The sequence below is a fragment of the Phocoena sinus genome, chromosome 8, assembly GCF_008692025.1.
Source record: "Phocoena sinus isolate mPhoSin1 chromosome 8, mPhoSin1.pri, whole genome shotgun sequence".
NCBI classification, from domain to species: domain Eukaryota; kingdom Metazoa; phylum Chordata; class Mammalia; order Artiodactyla; family Phocoenidae; genus Phocoena; species Phocoena sinus.
This window is the reverse complement of record NC_045770.1, coordinates 70,571,174-70,595,805: the sequence shown is the minus strand read 5'-3', so window position 1 is coordinate 70,595,805 and position 24,632 is coordinate 70,571,174. Positions and strand designations below refer to the sequence as shown.

General features: G+C 35.6%; 1 protein-coding gene across 7 annotated transcripts in view; it reads left to right on the top strand.

Moving 5' to 3' along the window:
• The window catches only part of SOX6 (SRY-box transcription factor 6), a 624,715-nt gene that overhangs the window by 228,842 nt on the left and 371,241 nt on the right, over window positions 1–24,632 (top strand). For all 7 annotated transcript variants that reach the window (XM_032641113.1, XM_032641114.1, XM_032641112.1 and 4 more), the window contains one exon: window positions 6,852–7,092. In XM_032641113.1, the coding sequence (XP_032497004.1) occupies window positions 6,856–7,092 (237 nt within the window). In that variant the 5' untranslated portion in view covers window positions 6,852–6,855. The remainder of the gene's footprint in view (window positions 1–6,851; window positions 7,093–24,632) is intronic.

Sequence of the window (24,632 nt, the reverse complement as noted above, 5' to 3'; positions counted from 1 at the left end):
TCATTTTTTGAAACTATTCATATAGTATAAATTTTCATTTTTCTCTTTTTTCTGGCAATATTAAAAAGTGGAAATAGAGATGGAATGGAAAAGTATAGTGACAGCTTCCTACCTACCCTTTCTCTCTGAGAAGTTATTGTCCTGGCTTATAATATTTATTGATAATTGGATACGATATCCATATTGGGCTTCCATATTTGTGGATTGGTTTTAAGCTGACAAAGACATGTTTGGTATTCACTTTAAAAATTATGGTTCTCATTTCATGTGAAGAGGAGATTCAAAGTGAATGTATATCAATAAATTCATTCTGCTATTATTTTAGACAGCTTTCTTTCACTCAAGCCGCATAGAAGTCTTTCATTTGAGTTATAAAGTCATTGTGCTTGATTAAAATCCTCTTAGTTAGTGTGTATTTATAGTAGCCATTGTTTGGTTTTGCTCTTATTGTTAGGTGACTGGTTTTATTTATATATTCTGGGCCTGGCTTTCCAAAGCAAAGATCTCAACAAGTTACTGGTAGATAAGCTTTGGGAAAAATTCAATATTGTTTCTATCAAGCAAAAAGTATAGATAGAGGTGACATGAAGGCAAGTTGTTTTGATCCCAGGAAGAAACTGGATACTCAGAGACACATGTAATAATTATAGGTTTTCCATAGGCAGTCAGGCAGGCAGGCCAGTCATTAGGCTGGTTGCCTGCCTCCTCCAGCAGATACTAACCAATTAGACAGAGATGGTTACGTGATGTAACATTATCAGGAGAAACAATTCATGAGTCAAAGCATTCCAAGACATATGAGCTCTAGTCCAAAGAACAGTCTTAAGCTATATAAAGTGACAGCAATATTGTCAGCTAAATATAAACTCTAGAAACACAAACTTTTGATGACTTGAGAAGAATCTGTTCCAGGTAGTCCCTGTTTTGTAAGAACCTCAGAAGGCCTTTGAATACAGTTTTGGAGCTTTGGTGTGAAAAATTAGAAGCCTTAAATAAGTCAAAATCCATTAATTTAAGCCCTTTCTTAGACATACTTCAAGGGCTCCAGCGTATTTCATTTCCCTCATCACTACTGATTTGACAACTAACTCAAATCAATGAGTTTTCTTCTAACAGATATTGTCTGTATATGTGACAATTTATACTCTGAAAGAGCCACGACAGACTTTAAAAGATAGGTTTATAACTCTCCAAGGTAACTCTGAAAGCTTATAAGCTTCTTTTACATGGAATTTTCTTGTTTGCTTATTAAAGAGATAGAAGAGAGAGAAAAACCTGGCAGAAGCCTAGGGAAGATTGGAGGTGGAGTGAGGGATAGGCGGTAGCACTGGATAAAACAGTACAAGAATCAGTAACAACCCTCAGGCTTTACCTGAATTAAGCAGGAAAAGTTTTAAAAGGGCTATCTTCATTTTAATGTCTGAAATAAGGGTCCCTCCCCCTGCCTGTCCACCCTCCCTCCAATACTTAAACGTGGGAATTAGAGGTACAGGAAGAGGGTTTTAAAATCATTCTTTACCCTAGGCTGGGTGGCCTGGCGTTCTTTGTAGGGGTTCCTGGGTATTGTGCATTTTGGCAGCTGAACATATCTGTTACTCATGCTCCTTAAAATGAGAGGCACTGTGTTATATTTTTGGAAAATTATTTGTTTATTTCTCAGTATCAGATCAATTGCAGCATTAAATTAACAGTGAACTACCTGACTGAAATAAGTCTACCTTGGTAGCCTGGGGCTGAGTTGCAAAAAGAAATGTGAATGTTGGCCTGAAATTTTAATTTTTTCTTTAAGTAAACCAACTATTAAAATGTGGCTTTATGTTAAAAACAGGGCTTCTTTTGAGTAAATGTAACACACGTAAAAAGTGAATGCCATTTGATAATAATCTCAGAAGTAATGAAAACATTTGAAAAAACAGGTTAAAAATATTGTTGTAATAAATTCAGTGGCTCCTTTGGATAATCATGTCAGTCCCAAATGATAGTTTTGAGGTGAATTCCTTCCAAGCAATGGTAAAGAAAAAAAAAGTAATTTCAAGTGACTATGCCTTATGAGAAAGTTGTTTTAAAAAATCCTAACTTTTAGACATAAAAATAACTTTTTTCTTTTTTAAATAACACCATCAAATAAGAAAGATTTAAAGTTCTAGAAAATAAGGTTTTTCTGAGATAGAGCACTTAATGTGTAGATATCCAGTCCTCATCATTTTATCAAGTCTTGGACCAGCTAATCTTGATTTCTTGTTAAAGAACATAAAGGAAATTTACCGTCTGAGTGGGTTGGTAATGGTCTAAACATTCAGCTTTTATACTGGGGTTTTGGAGTAAAATAATTATAATCTTCCTAGAGGTACTACTACTGGCTTCCTAGAAAACTTTATCACTTACTGGAGACTTTATCTCCTACAATCTCATTTTCAAAAGTCCTAAGCCCTGAAGTTCTTCCCAACGGCTGGCATCCTGGGAATTCACTTGATCTGCTGGGCAGAGACATTTCAAACTCGGGAACACATGATGGGAATTTAGTTTTATGTGTCCAAAGATATGTTATTCTCTTTGGAGGTTTTACTTGATAATAGCTATGCCCCAGAAAACCATCTTGTTTAACCAATGTGATAAGTTGACAATGTAGTTTTTCTCTCTGATTATAATGTACTCTGTGTAGTCAATACACTGGTACCATGTGAGTGTAATTTCCTCTTTTATTTTATCTCCAATGCACTGTATTATAAATAAACAGTTAAAAAAAACACCAAACAAATCTGTTGCATCTCCTTTTAAGATTGTACCACTGTAGACACTTGTTCTGGTAAAGTAGAATTGGGCGCATTTGATTGCATTTAAATTTTTCATGCTTCAGCAGTTTGGCTGGGAGCACAGTAAAGAAAAATCCCATGAGCGAGGATAGTTTAGAATAATAGAACTTGATTTTGTGTATTATAGCGGCAACATTTGCGCTGCTTTAGTTAGGGTTGTGTCAGCACTTCCATTATAAACCCCTGTTTTCAAGGGATATAACTAGGGAGATATTTTTTTTTAATACAAATTAAAAAAACAATTCATTTGAATGATTTTTAAGTTATAATAGTGCAAAAATAAAACAAAGTTAAGTCACATAGAAATTGACCGTTTTCACAAGGATTTTTATTCTTTTGCTTATTAGTTGTATATGGCAGCAGCTAAAGTAAGATACTGTTCTAATACACTGGGAGTGAAAGTTTTTGTAATGAAAAATTACTAACATGAGGATTAAAAATAAAAGTAAGCATCCCATGTGATATTTTAAATCATTAAAGCAAGTGTATATTTGATTTATGAGTTTTTGTAGGAGAGTAGCCATGGTGCAATGACTACCATGCTAGGTAAAGGTATTACCAAAAGTCAAGTATCTTTGCAACTTCTAGAATACAGTTTAGTTGGTCTAGTAAAAGGGAAAGCTAAAGTAAAGAAGTAGTGAAATGAATGAGGTTGTAATCAGTAAATTCATGGATTCTATAACAAATAATTTTGCAAAAAATAATCAGTAAATTGAATCTAATAATCAGTAAATCCAAGACACTTAAAACTGCATTAAAAAGAATTTGTGCACATTTTCCTTTTAAAAATGCAACAGGGCTTCCCTGGTGGCGCAGTGGTTGAGAGTCTGCCTGCTGATGCAGGGGACACGGGTTCGTGCCCCGGTCCGGGAAGATCCCACATGCCGCGGAGCGGCTAAGCCCGTGAGCCATGGCCGCTGAGCCTGCGCATCTGGAGCCTGTGCTCCGCAACAGGAGAGGCCACAACAGTGAGGGGCCCGCGTACCGCAAAAAAAAAATGCAAGAAAATCACCATCCGAAACAAAAACTACAACAAAACCATCAATAAAAAACAAACCTGAAAGAAGCCCAACAATTTTATCAAAAGGAAATGTCTACAGGGGGGCAATACCTAGCTAAAAGAAAAAGAATCACCTTTTTTTCTGCTAACAACATATTGAGAACTAAAGGAAACACAAGAAATTAAATTAAATATGATATGGAAAAGTATTCTTGGAACAAAAAAATGTTAATTCCTTTGCTAAAGGGAGGGATTTTGAAGTTGAGTATGCCTTCCTTGGTTTCTAAGTATTATTGTCTTACCTTTCCCCTCTTCTTGTCCCTTAATTATGATGTGAACTGAGGATGAACAGTCAGATTTAATATTGCTTTTTTTTTGGCAGCCTATCTTTTATTTGCAACCTTGATACACATTTGTATTTGTAGGTGCAAAATAAAAGACAAAGTGTGTGATGTTATAAATTGGTAGCTTTCCTGAGTGGTCACTGGAGGAATCACCAGAAGACTGTTGATGAAGTAGAGGTGAAGCCTTTCCTCACTAATTGTATTCAGCGTGTAATTTCTAAACTTCCCTCTGAATTTTGATTTTCAATTAACACTCCCCATTTGAAAATAATTTTCTATTTAATGTAATTGCAGGAAGTAATTTATTGGCTGATTAAGACAGAGGGCCCAGCCTTCCTTAAGAAAACACTCTAACAAACCAGCCTTTAAACTCAACCCATAGCTTTGGACAGCTTTAGTCTATTTTTACAGCTGCATGGTTGTGTTTAATTAGGATTGTGCACTATTGTTCATTGGTGCAGTTTATAGTTGAAATTATTCTTAAGAGACTTTTCATTTTGGGTTTTGTGTTGTGATTAATTTATACTAAACCAACAATCACAGATATTGCTATTGGAAGGAGCCAAGTCACTTTATAATAAGAGGACGTTTGTTGGGGAACTAAAGTCACTCTGAGTTTTGGATTATGACTTTCAATTGTATTTAGCTGTTTTAAAAAGCAGCAGTAAATTCATTCTTTTGTCTTTAATGTGAATGATTACATTATTGGTACTGTTATTATCTGAACTATGAAAACACTCTTCTTGTTAATGGCAAGCTCTTGATAAATTTGCAAAAGAGTTATAATTTGCCTGGTTTTACTATAGTATTTATGAGGCTAATGAAGTAAGTTCTAGATGATTCCTGTATTACAAGAAACATCATTTGGTATCATTTTCTGTAAGTTTATATGCATTTCTCCATTTGTCATTATTGATAGAAATTAGTCAAGGATATACTTATCTAATTCTTTGATAAAGTACTCGTTAGAACATTTTTCTTTCTCCTCAAAGAAAACATAGACATACTTCTGTACTTTTTTTCCTCCATATTATTTTCTAGTATCAAATCTAGTAGATTAAATTTTTATTATTTGTAGAATGATTATTATAAGTAGGTATCAGCATTTTAATGTGTTTCAAAGCACTTCAAAAGCCCGTAATACTTTTATTTAGAACTGTGCGTAATTAGATTAGCTGATCTTACATTAATTTTTTTCACTGTAGGATACTAAATCTGAGCCCCCTCATTAATTGTGAGAAATTTAGCATTAGCTGTTAAATCCTATGTGAAACATGGGCTGCTACATAAAAACTACTGTTTAAATTGGAATTAACTTAATTATTTTTCTTTGCACTTGATATTTCCTTCACTGCAATATTCATGAAGGCATGTGACAGATTTGTAAATTTAACTGTTAATCTCAGATTTCTAGACCCTTTAATCAGTATTTATTTGTCTGTAGAAACAGTACTAGCAAGTTAATGATTTGCTAATTTGAAAAATGCTCATGTGGTTTCCTATGTTAACTGATTTGTGCATTTTAAAAAAATAGTATGAAATCAATTAATGTTAAAGAGCAATTAAGGTGGAGATTTTATTCCTTTCGTTACACAGCAATTTTAGAGCTAACTGTACTATAAACCAAAAACAATGTAAAGTTTTAGAAAATATACTCAATTGCCTCTTCTTTTAAGTTATAAACTTCTGGTGATTTTATTTCTAAACATTTTTCTAAGAAAATCATTTCGATAAAGTGATATTCTAAAAGTTTTGAAATTCTGTCTAACAGTCATGATTTTCTGATTGTATATGAAAGCACAGAATGAAGACCTTGTCTTCACTGTGCTGAGTGTAGTTGATGTTTACTTGTGGATACATAGAAGAATGTGCAGTAATTGTTTTTGGAGTTTTAAGATTATGAATAGTAGGCATTTTACTCTTCATAGTAAATGCTTTGAATCTTATATGTACTTTCTAATATAAAATAGAAGCATAGTTATTTCATATACTCAATTAAAATGTCACAAAATTGCCTTAAAACTAATCTAGCATTGTCAGCTACTCAATCAGTATGTCACTTAAAAGTTTACTTATAGCAATTGACACAGCTTGAAGGTCTTTAGAAAACGATCAGATTGACACTAATCAGTGTTAGGCCTAGTACTCATAATACAAGGTATAAACTAAGAAGTCAGGACCAAGTTTGTTTAGGATTTTTATCATAGATTGCTTACTCTCCTGATTATATTTTCTTACATAGACTTCCTTTGTTCCTACATAAAGCATAAGAGAAATTTGGATATTTGTAATTTCAACTTATCCTCCAAACTGGCTCATTTGCTGTTCATTCATTCGTTTTTTTTCATTGCTAGCCATCAACTGAATTACTCTCAATAATCTAGTTGGGAGAACTGGGAGGAAAAACACACACATACATATACTATACATTATGAAAACTTATTTCATTTGTGGATTGGTAAGAAAGAAAATGTGCAGCAATTACTGGGAAGAAGTTTGCTTGAGTTAAAAGGAAAGAGGGAAAGTGGAACAGATAAGCTAAGAGTTCTTTTTCAGTGGTTTAGAGTAGATCATAAACATTTCTGAAGTTAGAGAACTTTCCTTTTTTCCTGAATTAGTCACATGTTAGGGATGGTTTATTCTTTTGTCATTGACAGCCCTTTTAAAAATCCATGCTGTTTCCTTATTCTGCAGAAGAATGTCTTCCAAGCAAGCCACCTCTCCATTTGCCTGTGCAGCTGATGGAGAGGAAGCAATGACCCAAGATTTGACCTCAAGGGAAAAGGAAGAGGGCAGTGATCAACATGTGGCCTCCCATCTGCCTCTGCACCCCATAATGCACAACAAACCTCACTCTGAGGAGCTACCAACACTTGTCAATACCATTCAACAGGATGCTGACTGGGACAGTGTTCTGTCGTCTCAGCAAAGAATGGTGAGCTTTTAAAATCTGGCCACTGTCACCAAGTATGTCTGTTATTATGGGCTCATTACAAATAAGTGTTTTAGAGAAAGCTCAGAATCTGTATCATTAGAGTTATTTGTGTTCAGGCGCTGAAAATGACCACCTTGTATATTATTAATATATTAATACTAGTTAGTGGGAAAAATTGGAAAATGGTTTGTGGTTTTGTTTTTGTCCATTATTAGGTTGACTTGCCAAAAGATATTTAATTTAATTTCGGGGGAGATTTGGTTATCTTATTCTCTGATTCTCTGTATTTAAGGTGGTGACCTTGACAATACCACAAAATAGGTAGTATGATCCAGTAAAGTGCTGCTATGTATTAATATTGAAAAATTATAATAAGCAAACATATCTATGTGAATGAGGTCATATAGTGAATACATCTTCAGTGAGGAAATGCAGGTATTTATCATTTTTAACAGTAATTCTTGATTTATAATAAAGCTTTTCTCACTTATGTGCCTATATATTAATTTCAAAAGGACATGCAGAGCTCCTGAGTATCATTCAATCAAACTGCAGGAGTTTGCCCTAAAGGTAGAAAAAACAATGTCCAATACATGCAGTGTATTAGCCAGCTTTCCCATGTTAAATTCTACCTGTAACCATCAAAACAGGTACCATAATAAGTGACATTACTTATCTAGTTTAAAGCAAAAATATTAACTTTTTTAACATTTAAAACTGACCAAAATCTTAACATATTTTATTAGATTAGGAATTTTAAACCCTGTTTTACATGTCTTAACTTTTGGCTAAATTAATGAAAAGTATTTTAAGTGGGAAATGGGGAAAAGTTTTGTTCCTTAATAAAAACTAAGGTAATATTTAAAAATGCCTTTACTCTAATAGCATTTTAAAATTCTTGCTCTATGCTTAATGTTTCAGAACCAATTCAAAGACTTAATTTTATAATTTATGGAGGCAGACATTTTTCTTTTTCAGATGATTCTGCAGGCACAATTAGTACTCTGAAGCAGTAGCTGAGAAATAGGGGATTGGACTAGACTAGACTATTCTAGACTAACTTTAGGTTGAAAGGGGATCATCATTATGCAGTTAGACCCCCTGGAAGATTTGTTTTCCTTGCATAGGGGGAAGAGAGAAGATATAATAAAACAAGGATAAAAGTCTGTTTTTTTAATTGAACGTAAGCAGTTCATTTTATAACTCCAATATAGCATGGGTGAAATAGATATTCAGTCACTCTCACTGGCTTTTTGGCAAAATAATAGGGCTATGTTTTATCTTTATTTCAACAAATCATTGTGGTGCACCTCCTCTGCGCCCAGCATTCTGCTGGGTACTGGCTGTCTAGTAAATAAAACATGCATGATTATGCCTTCATGGAGCTTATATCTAGGAGAGGGAACAAAAATAAATATACACACACAAAAATATAATTAAAATTGGTATGTGTTAAGAAGAAAAAGAACATAATGCCATGTGAGAACGTAATGAAATAAACCTCATTTAGAATGGATGGATAGGAATGCCCTCTTTGACCTAAGGATGATAAGAACTAACCAGGCAAAAAATAGAAGAAAGAGTAAAAATAGCAGAGGGAACATCATGTATGAAATATCTGAGGTGAGAAAAATATAGCTGAGTTTCAGAAAATGAAAGATAGTTCTTGTAGCTGAAGTGTAATGAGCGAGGGTGCGACATAGCATCAGATATGGTTGGAGAGATTGGTAGGGGCTAGTTATCCGACAAGACCTTGTAGGTAACATTATGGAAGTGAGATTTGATACTAAGTGCAATGGAAAGCCATCGAAGGGTTTAAGAACATTTCAGAAAGATAGTTCTGTGACTGTATATGAATAGATGTGGGGAAGATGGAGTGAAAGGAGGAAGACCTGCTGGGAAGCTATTTCAGAAATCCAGGTAAGAGATGATGGTGGCTTGGATTAGTGTGGAGGCAGATGGGCTAGGGAGAAGGGTTAGGTTCAAGATATATTTTAGCTTTTATGCCAGATATACTCATGGACAAATCAGAATAACTACACTGGAAGATACAGGTTGAGGCAGAAACAATACAGTTCAAATTCTACTTCTTTAGAGCACTCTTTACTTATTTTTCTTAGTATAATTTAGTTTGTATATTGGCAAGTGCAAAATTGCTTCGGTGAGTTATTCTCAAAGTTTTATGATCTAAAATTTTGTCAGAAAATAGATATTAATAATTTGCTTACCAAATTTACAAGTGGGATTTATGGTAGTCTAAAATAGTTTAAATTTACAAATATGTTATATTAATATAAAGAAATCATACTTGCTGGAAGTGTTTTCAAACTTTCATTCTCTTCTGATATCAAACATTACTTTGCACTGGAGCCTTTGTGTATTCTGAATGTCCGGAAGCCAAAATATTTTGTTTTAGCTCCCACTCTATAGTATTTCCCAGCTGTGTACTTATATGGTATAATAAAAGGATTTAACAATTGGGAAATAGCAGCTGCATTTGGAAATTCCCTTTTCATTTGATAGATTCAATAATGTATAACAAGTGTAACATCAGACCTGTAATGACTTATACTGCAAGTATCATATCACTGACCAATTTTTCTTTACAGCAAAGGAAAACACTAGAAGGATTTTAGGTTTCTGGACAGCCTTGCAAACCTATATATATTGAGTGTATGTGTTGCAGTAAGGTGACTGTGACGAGAGTAAAACTTAATAAACACTTTGCCTCATTCTACATTCAAGTAAATATTAAATCTGGAATAATTGTTATGAAGTTAAGTGAAACTTAGTTCTCTTCAGTGGATCCTATTTGTTATGCACTGTAATTGAACCTCATAAAATCAGTGTAGAGAAATAAAATTTAAAAGAAAGTCTAAAAACAACAACAGAGATTTTATCAGCGCTTAACTCAGTTTCCATTGTAATTTGCTTTCTGTGATGGCCCTCACTCATGAACAGTTAGAAACAGGCACTAAAAGTTTCTTATATACTGGGTTCAGGAAGGGTTTTACTTTGAAGTATCAACACCACAGAGGAGCTTTTCTGTAAGACAGGGTAAAGACAAAGCAGAGAATTTCTGCTAATCCCTACCTCTGGATTAGAAAAAAAATCTTTAGATGTTAAAATTTGGATTAATTATTTTGATGTTGCACTCCAACAAAATATGAGACTATACAGTTTCAATCGAGTGAAAAAATTCATTGTGGAATAAGCAAAGGAGAATAGAAACTTAGAGAACAGAAATTTTAGAGATCAGCATTCCAAGACCAATTGAAGATAAAAAAATTTTAGACTCTGATTTTAATTACCATTACTTATATTATGGACACCAAAATGTTCGATTTTAAATTTAGTGTGCTATGTTAATTGGTAAGATCCATTTGAAGGCTGAAAACTTAGTGTAAATAAGAATTCACTGTCCTCGTTTACTATGTACAACCACTACTATTTCATTATGGTACCAGTGTACCAGCACCTTTTTTGTAGAGGAATTTTGACACTATTTGAAATATGTTTTTGCTCCCATTAGAACTGATTCATTAGACAGGAATAAATTCACATAATTTTTTCATCAAAAAATGTATAGTGTATCATTCTTTTTAATGTAAACAAGCATGAAGAACATTTTGTAGTAATACTTAGTGGCTAGCATATAATATTGTGTGTAATGATTATCTGCTAAAGATTACTTGAGTGTGTAGCACCTACTAAGTTCTAAGCACAGGGACTTTCTTGTGAATAAGACAGGTATGATCCCCTCACAGAGTGAGACAATTTTAGACAATGGTAAGTGCAATAAAGAAAATTAAATAAGAAAATGTTATTGAGAATGACTACTTTAAACAAACCAGGGAAGGTCTTTTTGAAGAGGTGACATTTGAGTTGAGATTTGAATAATGAAAGGGAGACAACTATGCAAAAATTTGGGGGAAGACACACAGCTAGAGTATATAGTAAGTGCAGAAACCTCTTGGTTGGTGTGTTTGAGCAATAGGAAACAATGGAGTGTCTGCAGTGGAATGGGTGAGGGAGAGAATGGTATGAGATGAAATCTAGGAGGCAGGCAGATGACAGATACTATGGGGTATTATAGGCTAGGGAGGTGTTTCGACTTTACTTCAAGTGAAAGAGGAAGCCATTGGAAGATTTTAAGCGAGAGACTACCATGATTTGATTTATGTTTTTAAAAGATCATATTAGCCGCTGTGTGCATAATGGATTGCAAGAGATAAAACCACAAACAAGGGCACCTATTAGGAGAACTGTTGCAGTAGTGCAGGTGAGAGTTTGATGGTAAGTGGAAGAGTGGACAGTTGGGGAGTTTATTCTTTGAAGAGTTCCCATAGAGTCTGAAGAAGACAAGATTCACACAGAGGGTGAGGAGAATATGTTATGTAATATACATGTGGGCAGAAATTCAGTCAAGAATGAACAGGAAGTGAAGTCGATGAGACCAGGGCACGGGGAAGGGTAAGGCTTGCTCCTGGACCAAGAATGGTCCCGTGTGAGGACAGAAGCTTTTTGCCTAATAGGGAGATATTTACAGGTGACTTCCAGGGTAGGTTATGGGAATGTGGGCTAGACACCAACAGCATCTCTTACAAGATCCCCAAAGTGACAGGATTCTAAGTGGGACCTCTTGCATGCATGTGCACCTGTGCACTTACATGCATTCTCATACTGATATATATTTTAAGCCAAAAAGGGATTATATGCATTTGGCTTTTAACTACTAGTCTAATTAGGTAGAAATAATCATACTGGACCCTCAGGCCCAGAATATCAGAGCTCCTTATTTTAGAGACCTACTTAAATTCCCCCAAGTTTTATCTTCTAGAAAAGTTTAAAAAATAATATTCCACTATAAATAAAAGATGCCAATAAAGTCTTTTGTTGTAATTAAAAAAAAATAATAGGCATGTTGAGATATTTAGTAAATAACTGTTGGGAACAATACTTTCTTGCTTGCAAACAATTTCTCCTCTCTGCCTTTCTTGCTTTCAGTTCAGTGAAGTTGCTAATCAACTTTGAAGTGTTCTATGTAGTTCGCTTTGAGTCATAAAAATTCTGGTGTGGACTTTGTACCATTCCTGGGAATGGAGCTGTTGCCATTACATGATAACATAGTCCAGGAACTTTGGGTGAGGATTTAATCCTTCCCAGCCATGCTTTATGTTGTGACATACTTTTAGAAGATTTCTAATTTTGTTACCTTTTAAAAGATTTTAAAAACTTGAATTGTTCCCAGTTTTTGGTAAGATTTAGTAATTTAAGGTAGTAGGTAGCACTCAAATAAAATTTATTTATTTTTTATTATTTTCCTCACTTTTACTTTAGAAAGTATAGTGAAACCCACTGGTTCACCCGGTCCGAACTATGTGCAAGGTTTATGTTCATCTTTTTGTTACCTGATTGGGTCTATGAAGCACTGGGGAAAAGAAATCCATACACTAGGGAAGTTTAGACTTCTTGAGAAATTTAGTTACTACTACTCTCATTTTAGAATTTTGGATATTCGTGCTCTGTAAGTAAAATTCAAACCTAGACTTCTGGTAATAAGTGAATATGTTCATCCTTGCCCCTGAGTCATGAAACCACATTCTCCAGGAAGCCCTGTGGGAGATTTCCCATTTTCTATAACTTTGAAACTATATTAGCATACAGTATTGTCCGTTTTTAAACCCATCTCAGAAACTTAATGACAGAAATTTACTTACAGTTTGGACCAAAAAATAAAACCATGTTTATGGCATGGTGTAGGTAGTGAAATAGACAACTAATGCTGTCTAGTGTTAACACACTGACCACCTTTATATATGCACACCTTGCTTATGTGCACTGTTTCATTCCTGCTCTTAAAAAATGTATATTTAAAAAAAACTTTCCTAAACCTGGCTTATTTAAACAAAATGATTATTGGCATGCTACTTGGAAATATCTCAATGTTTATGGAAATTTGAATTATTTTATCATTGTTTTTATTGATATAATACATCTTTCTAAATATACTTTTTGGAAAAGATTTCTTACTTACGTAGCTATTATCAAAATCTTTATAGAAAGTAGAAGCATTGACATGCTCTGCAGTAGTTGGCTTTTCCCCCCCTGGGCAAGAAGGAATCAGGTATGCATGCTGATTAACACACTCCAGTCATTAACGTGTGATTATGTGGGCTGCATAGTGAGCACCTGCCAAAATATAAAAATCCAGTACTTTGTTACATCTGTGCAAAGACTTTTTGCATTTCTTTTGCATTTTGACAGTTCAAGGAAAATCAGACCCCAGTATCTTTTCTTTTTTTTTTTCAGTGTAATAAAATTGTGTGTACAGAATGTTTTCAAGGAGATAGGATATGTCATGTTCATTTTTATTTTAATCTTTCGGGCTGTATAAGATCCAGTGACTAGGGTTTGCAGAACTCTGACTGTAATAGGAATCTCTTAATGAACTTCATCACCATGATTCACTTACAATTTACAGCATTCCTTCATGTTCATAAGGATTATCTTTTCTGGGATTCAACCAATATTCCTCTAGTTTGCTTTGTTTTTATGTGATACCTTTATGTCTCATAAATATTTTGTTTTCATTCTTTCACCGATATGCTGTTAGTGTACACCTCATAGTGATGCCAGGGCTGCTATGGTTTGATTTTTCCTATCCAATATCCATTTGCAAATATTCCTTCATGGCAAAAGTGTAGCTTGGGCTCTATAGCATTTCCAGACACTTAGGAAAAGTCACTTTTCTTTTTTTTCACTTTTTGATAATTATTTAAAATAAGATTCGTTACTCAGAAAATCTGGGATGATCTCGTCTAACATAACAGCTTGATTGAGCAGGCCTATTCTACTCAGCTTTTCTTTTCTTGAATTAAAGCAGAACTTCACAAGCAAATTTCAATCTATAGGTAGTTCTAATTAATGTACACTTTCTTGTACAGAATTCCTTCTTCCTCAGTGATGATTTGGATACATCACTGTAATGAAATATCATAACTGGAATAATGAAATCTGCACATTTCTGTAATGTTTCTAAGCATTATGGTATAGAAAGTAATGTATATAAATATTATATAGCATGCAGTCATTTACATGACTAACATCTTAAGGTCCTTCTAGATTAGCATGAATAAGATGATGATACATATGATAGCGTGTTGCTTTGGGAGCAGAAAGCTGGGGTTGTGTTTGTACTCCTCCAGATCTACCTTCTTATTTTAATTTGAAGAGGGTTACTTTCCATAAAGTCAACTTAACATGACAAATCCTGCTGCCACCATTTATTTGGAGATGAGATTATAAGGGCTGTCTTTGATTATTGAGTCAAACCACCTGCACTAAGCAGGAAAGACCCTACTTTGTTCCTTCCATGAACATATCTAACCTTTCTTGAACACATCTAGTGAATGTGCCTAAATTACCTTGATATGCAAATTATCCCACTGTTTAACTGTCCTCTGTAATAAGAAGTTTTCCTTGCTTTCCAAGGGAAATGTAACCTTTTTAAAGAAGAACAACTTCAAGCTATTATTCCTTTTGTTAATATAGCTTTCAATGTGATGACATATTTATTTTTTATACCCTTAACCTAAGTATTATTTTGGTATTACCACAGTCCTGTGACCTCTAGGCATTATTTTCTAGGTGATGCAAGTTGAGTTCAATAGTATGTCTCTGTGTAAACCACATCCTCAAATCCAAAGTATGAATTACAAACCTTTGCTAATAAAATTGTACATTCAGGTAAAAATTAGAAGTGAATACTTATGCATGTTATCTCTCTTCTTTATATTTAATTAACACCCTAGAAAATGGGAAACCCTATTTAATAAAATGATTTGAAATTATTTTGTAAACTTCTGCTTTGATTATAATTTAACTTTAATTTTTTTTTTGCTGCCAGTGTACTGAGAATACCTAAAATACAATAGTCTCAAGTTCATCAAACTTTTGGGAAGAAATGTGCCCTCAGTCAAGCATAGATAGATTACTGTGGTATAATAGAAGAGATTCATTTACATTGAAACACAAACAATTAGAACATTTTTTGGAAATTAGTGTTATTTAGGAATTTTTTGGTTAGTTCTAGTGGTTAATTAGTAGTTTTTTTACATTACTGTGGGCTAGCCAGGATTAAACTAAAGTAATCCATGAAGACATTGAGAAAACCTTTGCTCTTGAATTCAGAGTTAATATTTGGCCTTCAGTTGTATTAATTTTTTTTTTTTTTTTTGCGGTATGCGGGCCTCTCACTGTTATGGCCTCTCCCGTGCGGAGCACAGGCTCCGGATGCGCAGGCTCAGTGGCCATAGCTCATGGGCCCAGCCGCTCTGCGGCATGTGGGATCCTCCCGGACTGGGCCACGAACACGTGTCCCCTGCATCGGCAGGCGGACTCTCTACCACTGTGCCACCAGGGAAGCCCAGTTGTATTAATTTTTTTGTACATGGTATGCTTCTACCAAAATGCCTTTCTTGTTTTTGATATATTCTGATATATTTTGATATATATTCTGATATATATGTTCTGATACATATTGTATGTGAAGTTGATTAAAGTTCATTTATTTTGCTTTCTGTAGTTGACAGTAAAATTAGAGTTTAGCTCTCCTTTCAGCTACTGTTCTCTTGGATCCATGAGGAATGCCACAGTAGGGCAAGGAATGAATCTGAATCTGAGTTTTTGGATTTTTCAGAATTAAGAGAGAAAAATAAAAATTCACACCCCTTCCTTACCCAGAGAGAAAGGATGGGCTCTGTGATTGTAACTGAGCCATCGATTCAAGGTTGTGTGTTGTCTTCAGGTAGAGCAATCACAACCTCCAGACACTGGGAATATTTGATGCCAGATTAGACTTCTACTTGCTGCTTTGTGGTAAATTGGTGACAGTTTTGTGCCAAGTTTTCTTTTTTCTGGAAATGTAAATACAGGTAGATGGATGTTGATAGATAGATAGATAGATAGTTTTATAAGCACATAGCCTCCAAAGAATCATTTTTAATCTCTGTACTTGTTTTATCTGTAAAAACTTAGTGAGCTAGAGATGTTATTTAAAAATTTCTAGACTACAAAGAGTTTCCTGTTATGCCATTATATATATTTACTTGACATATTAGAAGGAAATTAAAGGCTTTTGTGGTGAAATTCTCAAAATTGGGAATTTTACTTGGGCAAGATCCTAGTGAAGACAGGAGATTGTTGAGTTCACAGAGTGGCCGGGAGGGCTCAGTATGTGTGACATATAGAACAACCTGCTCTCTAGTTGCTCTTCCACAGGCAAACTAGACCATGAAAGGACTTCACTGTTAATAGAGTGTAATCTCTCCTAAGGAACAAATGGATTTGACTGACCTTGACTCGGCTCTGGTACTTCTTAATGTTAAGATTTGTGAGGAATCAAGAGGATACTCTGGCTATTTCTTTTTTAGTGTGACCCCAGCCTCATCATTTTTATTCTATTACTTTTTTAAAAATTTATTTATTTTTAAATTTTTTTCCTGTTCTAAGCATTTTATATGTATTGAGTCATTTAATTTTTATAATAACCTTATAAGGTAGGTGCTAGGATTATCCCCATTTCATTGATGAGGAAACCAAGTCACCAAGACTTAGTGACTTGCTCAAGGTCCCAAAGGTCAAGTTCACTCCAGTGGCTGAGTTAGGATTTTGTTTTTAACATCTTTATTGGGGTATAATTGCTTTACAATGGTGTGTTAATTTCTGTTGTATAACAAAGTGAATCAGCTATACATATACATATATCCCCATATCTCCTCCCTCTTGTGTCTCCCTCCCACCTTCCCTATCCCACCCCTCTAGGTGGTCAAAAAGCACCGAGCTGATCTCCCTGTGCTATGCAGCTGCTTCCCATTAGCTATCTATTTTACATTTGGTAGTGTATATATGTCCATGCCACTCTCTCACTTCGTCCCAGCTTACCCTTCCCCCTCCCCGTGTCCTCAAGTCCATTCTCTATGTCTGTGTCTTTATTCCTGTCCTGCCTCTAGGTTCTTCAGAACAATTTTTTCTTTTTTTAGATTCCATATATATGTGTTAGCATACGGTATTTGTTTTTCTCTTTTTGACTTACTTCACTCTGTATGACAGACTCTAGGTCCATCCACCTCACTACAAATAACTCAATTTCGTTTCTTTTTATGGCTGAGTAATATTCCATTGTATATATATGTGTCACATCTTCCTTATCCATTCATCTGACGATGGACACTTAGGTTGCTTCCAGGTCCTGGCTATTGTAAATAGAGCTGCAATGAACATTTTGGTACATGACTCTTTCTGAATTATGGTTTTCTCAGGGTACGTGCCCAGTAGTGGGATTGCTGGGTCATATGGTACTTCTATTTTTAGTTTTTTAAGGAACCTCCATACTGTTCTCCATAGTGGCTGTATCAATTTACATTCCCACGAACAGTGCAAGAGGGTTCCCTTTTCTCCACACCCTCTCCAGCATTTATTCTTTGCAGATTTTTTGGTGATGGCCATTCTGACTGGTGTGAGGTTATACATCATTGTAGTTTTGATTTGCATTTCTCTAACGATTAATGATGTTGAGCATTCTTTCATGTGTTTGTTAGCAATCTGTATATCTTTTTTGGAGAAATGTCTATTTAGGTCTTCTGCCCATTTTCTGATTGGGTTGTTTGTCTTTTTTGATATTGAGCTGCATGAACTGCTTGTATATTTTGGAGATTAATCCTTTGTTAGTTGCTTCGTTTGCAAATATTTTCTGCCATTCTGAGGGTTGTCTTTTCGTCTTGCTTATGGTTTCCTTTGCTGTGCAAAAGCTTTTAAGTTTCATTAGGTCCCATTTGTTTATTTTCATTTTTATTTCCATTTCTCTAGGAGGCGGCTCAAAAAGTATCTTGCTGTGATTTATGTCAAAGAGTATTCTTCCTATGTTTTCCTCTAAGAGTTTTATAGTGTCTGGCCTTACATTTAGGTCTTTAATCCATTTTGCCCAGCCTCATTATTTTTAAATAGACAACAAGACATAGGTAGTTATCATATTGATATTGTTTCTGGGGGCTTAATTACTACCCTTTTCCCTAGTGGATCCCAACTACCTTACTTTTTCCCTAAAAGCTTTATATCTTATTTTCTGTTTCTACTGAAGCTAGTCTTATACCTTTGAATGATTTTAAAATCCCCCTTTCTTATCCCCCAGTTTCTGTCATGAACTGGGGACAGGTTTCCCAGAAGCTGGATTAAACAGCATTTCAAAAGATTATTTTTGCCATACTCCAAGCACTCCTCTTCCCTGCCAACTCTGAGCTAGTGTCAAACAACAGGTTTCTGATACCTTGACTCTCCTATTTTCAAGGCTATTCCTATTTTTGTTATAAGGTAGGGAGGTTTTTTACTTTGCCTCCTTTGCTTTAGTTACTCAGTTCTTTTTAAAAAAATATTTATTTATTTATTTTGTCTGCATCGGTTGTTAGTTGCAGCACGTGGGATATTATCTTGTGGTGCATGGGCTCTTTGTTGCGGTATGCGGGCTTCTCTCTATTTGCCGCACGCGGGCTCCAGAGTGCACAGGCTCAGAGTAGTTGTGGCACGTGGGCTCTGTGGTTTTGGCATGCGGGCTTAGTTGCCCTGCGACATGTGGGATCTTAGTTCCCCGAACAGGGATTGAACCCGCGTCCCCTGCATTGGAAGGCAGATTCTTAACCACTGGACCACCAGGGAAGTCCCTAGTTACTTAATTCTGATGTCTGAGGTTTGTCCACCATCTCAAAGTGCTTTAATTATTCCTCATTTGGATGACACTTATGCAACATGGGTTCCTGGTGATCTGACTGATACCTGGATCCTGTGATGTGCATATAACTTAAGCGTCCATCATAGCTTTCAGTTCATTTAAAGCATACTAGGTGCTTTGCTGATTACATATTAAAAATACAGTTATGGGCTTCCCTGGTGGCGCAGTGGTTGAGAGTTCGCCTGCCGATGCAGGGGACATGGGTTCGTGCCCTGGTCCGGGAGGATCCCACATGCCGCGGAGCGGCTGGGCCCGTGAGCCATGGCTGCTGAGCCTGCGCGTCCAGAGCCTGTGCTCCGCAACGGGAGAGGTCACAACAGTGAGAGGCCCATGTACCACAAAAACAAACAAACAAACAAAAAATACACAGTTATTTTTATATTATTTGAGAGCTCTGGTAGTTCTCAAATGGGGAAGAAAAGGAAACAACTGCAAAACAGGAGAGCATTAGGATAATAGACTTGATGCTAGAGTAAGTAGTCACCTCTTAAGAAAAGCTCTGCAAAATCATTTGAGACTCTGTGCATAGAAACTTGCTCTGTAAGAATTTGTTCAATTACGCTTCTCAACTTCTGCATAATCACACCCCTCTTTCCCCAGTGCCTCAATTTGTCAAAGAAAACACCCTTTTGATTCAGTGGAAATATTTTCCCTGGGGTTATTTAGAGAAAACTTAATTTAGAGGAAAGGATGTTACCTCGTAGAAGGCCTGTGTTTATCTCTGCCATTAATCTCCTGACTTAAGTTTCTTCATCTCAAAAATGAAAGATTCAAAGCATGCAGCAGCAGTCACAGCCGGGCCCCTCTGCTGGGCCAGGGGCCAGCTCTGCCCACCAGTGTACTGCAGCTGCAGCTGTGGCTCTGCCATAATAGGAGGGCAGAGGCAGCGCACATAGGGGACATCCCTTGAATCCCTGGCTCTGATGGCCAGGTGAGATTGCACTTCTGAGCCCCACAGGACATCTCCTACATAAGGTGACTCCTTAAGACTGGGAAAGGTAGCTGATTTACCTGATACATAGGAACAAACATAGGGAATTAGGCAAAATGAGGAGACTGAGGAATATGCTTTAATTGAAAGAATAAGACAAAAACTCAGAAAAAGAACTAAACAAAATGGAGATAAGCAATCTAGCTGATAAAAAATTCAAAGTGGTGGTCATAAAAATACTTACCAAACTTGGGAGAAGAATGGATGAACACAGTGAGGACTTAGAGATAGGAAATATGAGTATCACACAGAAATTATAAGTGAACTGAAAAATACACTAGAAGGACTCAACAGCAGACTGGATGATGTAGAAGAACAATCAGTAGAAGCTGGAAGACAAAGCAATGGAACTCACCCAGACAGAGCAGAAAAATGAAAAGGGAATTTAAAAAAATGAATATACCTTCAGGGATCTTTGGGACAACATCAAGCAGAATAACTTTTGCTTTATAGGGATCTCAGATGGAGAAGAGAGAAAGGGACAGAAAAATTATTTGAAGAAATAGTGGCTGAGAACTTCACTAGTCTGGGAAGCTATGAGAGGAAACAGGCATCCAGGTATGAATTCAAAGAGACGTAAATCAAGACACATTATAATTAAAACGGTTACAGTTAAAAATAAAGAGAACCCAAAAACAGCAAGGGATAACAACTTGCTATGTACAAGGGAAACCCCATAAGGCTATCAGCAGATTCTTCAGCAAAAACTTTACAGGCTAAAGGGGAGTGGAATGACATATTCAAAGTGCTGAAAGGAAAAACTTCCAATCTAGAATTCTCTACTCAGCAAGGTTATCATTCAGAATTAAAGGAGATATTGAGTTTCCCAGATAAGCAAAAGCTTAAGGAGTTCATCACCACTAAACTGGCACCATAAGAAATGTTAAAGGGACTTCTTTAATCTGAAAAAAATGACACTAATTAATAATAAGAAAACATACAATGCAAGTGGTCAAAATGTACAAACCTACAGTTATAAGATAAATAAGTACTAGGGATGTAATGTACAACATGATTAATACAATTAACACTTGCTTTATTATGTATGAAGGTTGTTAAGAAAGTAAATCCTATGAATTCTCATCACAAGGAAAAATTTTCTTTTTATTTTGTATCTATATGAGATGATGGATGTTCACTAAACTTACTGTGATAATCATTTCATGATGTATGTAAGTCAAATCATTATGCTGTGCACAAACTTATACAGTGCTGTATGTCAATTATATTGCAATAAAACTAGAAGAAAAAATAAAAATCTCACTGGAAAAAGTAAGTATATAATATTAATAAAGTAATAAAATCTCACTGGAAAAAGTAAATACTTTATATAAATAAAAGTAATAAATAAAAGTAAATATATAATAAAAGTAAATATAGGGCTTCCCTGGTGGCACAGTGGTTGAGAGTCCGCCTGCCGATGCAGTGGACATGGATTCGTGCCCCGGTCCGGGAAGATCCCACATGCCGCGGAGCGGCTGGGCCCGTGAGCCATGGCCACTGAGCCTGTGTGTCCGGAGCCTGTGCTCCGCAACGGGAGAGGCCACAACAGTGAGAAGCCCACGTACTGCAAAAAAAAAAAAAAAAAAAGTAAATATATAATATATATAAATAAATAATCAATATATATAATTGATCAATCATTTATAAAGCAAACATGAAGGTTAAAAGACAAAAGTGGTAAAATTAAGTAAAATTGCAATATTTAGTTAAGGGATGCATAAAATAAAAAGATATAAAATGTGTCATCAAATGTATAAAATGTGGGTGAGGGAGAGTAAAAAGATAGAGCTTTGGAATGTGTTCAAATTTAAGTTGTTACCAATTTAAAACTGTTACCAATTTAAGACTGCTATATACGTAGGATTTTATGTGTGAAATTCACAGTAACCACAAGTAACTCCACAAAAGATAATGAGAAAGGAATCTGAACATAACACTAAGGAAAATCACCAAACACAAGGGAAGAAAGAAAGAGAAGAAGAAAGAAACAGAGAGGAACTACAAAAACACTCAGAAAACAATTAACAAAATGGCAATAAATACATATCTATCAATAATTACTTTAATTGTAAATGTAAATTCACCAGTCAAAACACATAAGTAGTTGAGTGGATAAAAAAACAAAACTCGACTACATGCTGCCTACAAGAGAATAACTTCAGATGTAAGGATACACAGACTGAAAGTAAAGGGATAGAAAAAGATATTTCATGCAAATGGAAATGAAAAGAAAGCTGGAGTAGCAATACTCATATCAGACAAAATAGACTTTAGAACAAATACGCTAATAAAAGACAAAGAAGGTCATTATATAATGATAAAGGAGTTAATCCAACAATAATATGTAACATCTATAAATGTATATGCACCCAACATAGGATCACTGAGATGTATAAAGCAAATATTAACAGACCTAAAGGGAGAAATTGAAAGTAATACAATAATAGTAGGGGAAGTTAATACTCCACTTACATCAATGGATAGACCATCCAGATAGAAAATCAATCAGGAAACATCAGGCTTTTATGGCACATTAGACCAGCTCGACTTAGTAGATATATAGTTGACCCTTGAACAACACAGGTTTGAATTGTGCAGGTCCACTTATATGTGGATTTTTCCTAAGAAATATACAGAAATATACATGTAGAATATCGTGTGCAAGACTTGTATTGAAGTGGATAGCCTCTCCTTTCATAGGCATAGGTGAGTGATATTTAATATAAAATTGATAAGGTGTTAGTTTTCTTAGTGTTCATAACTTTGCTTTCAAAGAATTATGTTACTGAAATATATGCCCCTCATAATTGGAGAAATTGTGTATCAGCCTATCATCACAGATATTCACTTTCCCCACTTTTATTGGAAGTATTGGAAGCCTTAGCCACAGCAATTAGGCAAGAAAAGAAATAAAAGGCATCAAAATTAGAAAGAAAGAAGTTAAACAGTTACTATTTGCAGATGACATGATACTATATATAGAAAACCCTAAAGACACCACCAAAAAACCCTTAGAACTATAAAATGAATCAGTAAAAGCATAGGATACAAAATCAGTATACAGAAGTGTATGGCATTTCTATACACTAATAATGAATTATCAGAGAAATTAAGAAAACAGTCTCATTTACAATTGCATCAAAAAGACTAAAATACCTAGGAATAAATTTAACCAAGGAGGTGAAAGACCTGTGCACTGAAAACTGTAAGACACTGATGAAAGAACTTGAAGAAGACACAAATAAGTGGGAAGATACTTTGTGCTCATGGATTAGAAGAATTAATACAGGCAAACCTTCCTTGTTTTGTTGTGCTTTGCTTTATTGTGCTTAACAGGTATTGCATTTTTTTTACAAATTGAAGGTTTGTGGCAATCCTAGATCAAGCAAGTCTATTAGCACCATTTTTTCCAACCGCATTTGCTCATTTTGTGTTTCTGTGTCACATTTTGGTAATTCTCACAGTATTTCAAAATATTATTATATTTGTTATGGTGATCTGTGATCTTTTTTTTTTTTTGCGGTATGAGGGCCTCTCACTGTTGTGCGCCCCCTCACCCCCGCGTTGTGGAGCACAGTCTCCGGACACGCAGGCCCAGCGGCCATGGCTCACGGGCCCAGCCACTCTGCGGCCTGTGGGATCTTCCCGGACTGAGGCACGAACCCGCGTCTCCTGCATCGGCAGGCGGACTCCCAACCACTGCACCACCAGGGAAGCCCCAATCAGTGATCTTTGATGTTACTATTAGAATTGTTTTGGGACACCACAAATTGTGCCCATATAAAAGGGTGAACTTAATAATGTTGCGTGTGTTCTGACTGCTCCACTCACTGGCCATCTCCCCATCTCTCTCCCTCTCCTAGGGCTTCCCTATTCTCTGAGACACAGCAATACTGAAATCAGGCAGTTAATAACCCTACAGTGTCCTCTACATGGGAAAAATTACATGTCTCTCACTTTAAATCAAAAGGTAGAAATTATTAAGCTTAGTGAGGAAGGCATGTTGAAAGGCAAGATAGGCTGAAAGGTAGGCCTCTTGTACCAAACAGTTAGCCAGGTTGTGAATGTGAAGGAAAAGTACTTGAAGGAAATTTAAAGTGCTACTCCAGTGAGCACACAAATGATAAGAAAGCAAAACAGTCTTATTGCTGATATAGAGAAACTTTTAGTGGTCTGGATAGACTATCAAACCAGCCACAAAATTCCGTTAAGCTAAAGTCTAAAATTCCCTTAAGCTAAAGCAAGGCCCTACTTCTCTTTAATTCTATGAAGACTGAGAGAAGTGAGAAAGCTGCAGAAGAAAATTTGAAGTTAGCAGAGGTTGGTTCATGAGTTTTAAGAAGCCATCTTCATAACATAAAAGTGCAAGGTGAAGCAGCAAGTGCTGGTGTAGAAGCTGAGCAAGTTATCCAGAATATGTAGCTAAGATAAATTTTAAAGGTAGCTACACTAAACAACAGATTTTCAATGTAGGTAAAACAGCCTTATATTGGAAGAGGATGCCATCTAGGTCTTTCATAGCTAAAGAGGAGAAGTCTATGAATGCCTGACTTCAAAGCTCCAAAGACAGAGCTAATGCAGCTGGTGAATTGAAGTTGAAGCCAATGCTCATTTACCATTCTGAAAATCCTAGGGCCCTTAAGGATTATGCTAAATCTATTCTGCCTGTGCTCTATAAATGGAAGAACAAAGCCTGGATGACAGCACGCCTGTTTACAGCATGGCTTACTGAATATTTTAAGCCCATTGTTGAGACCTACT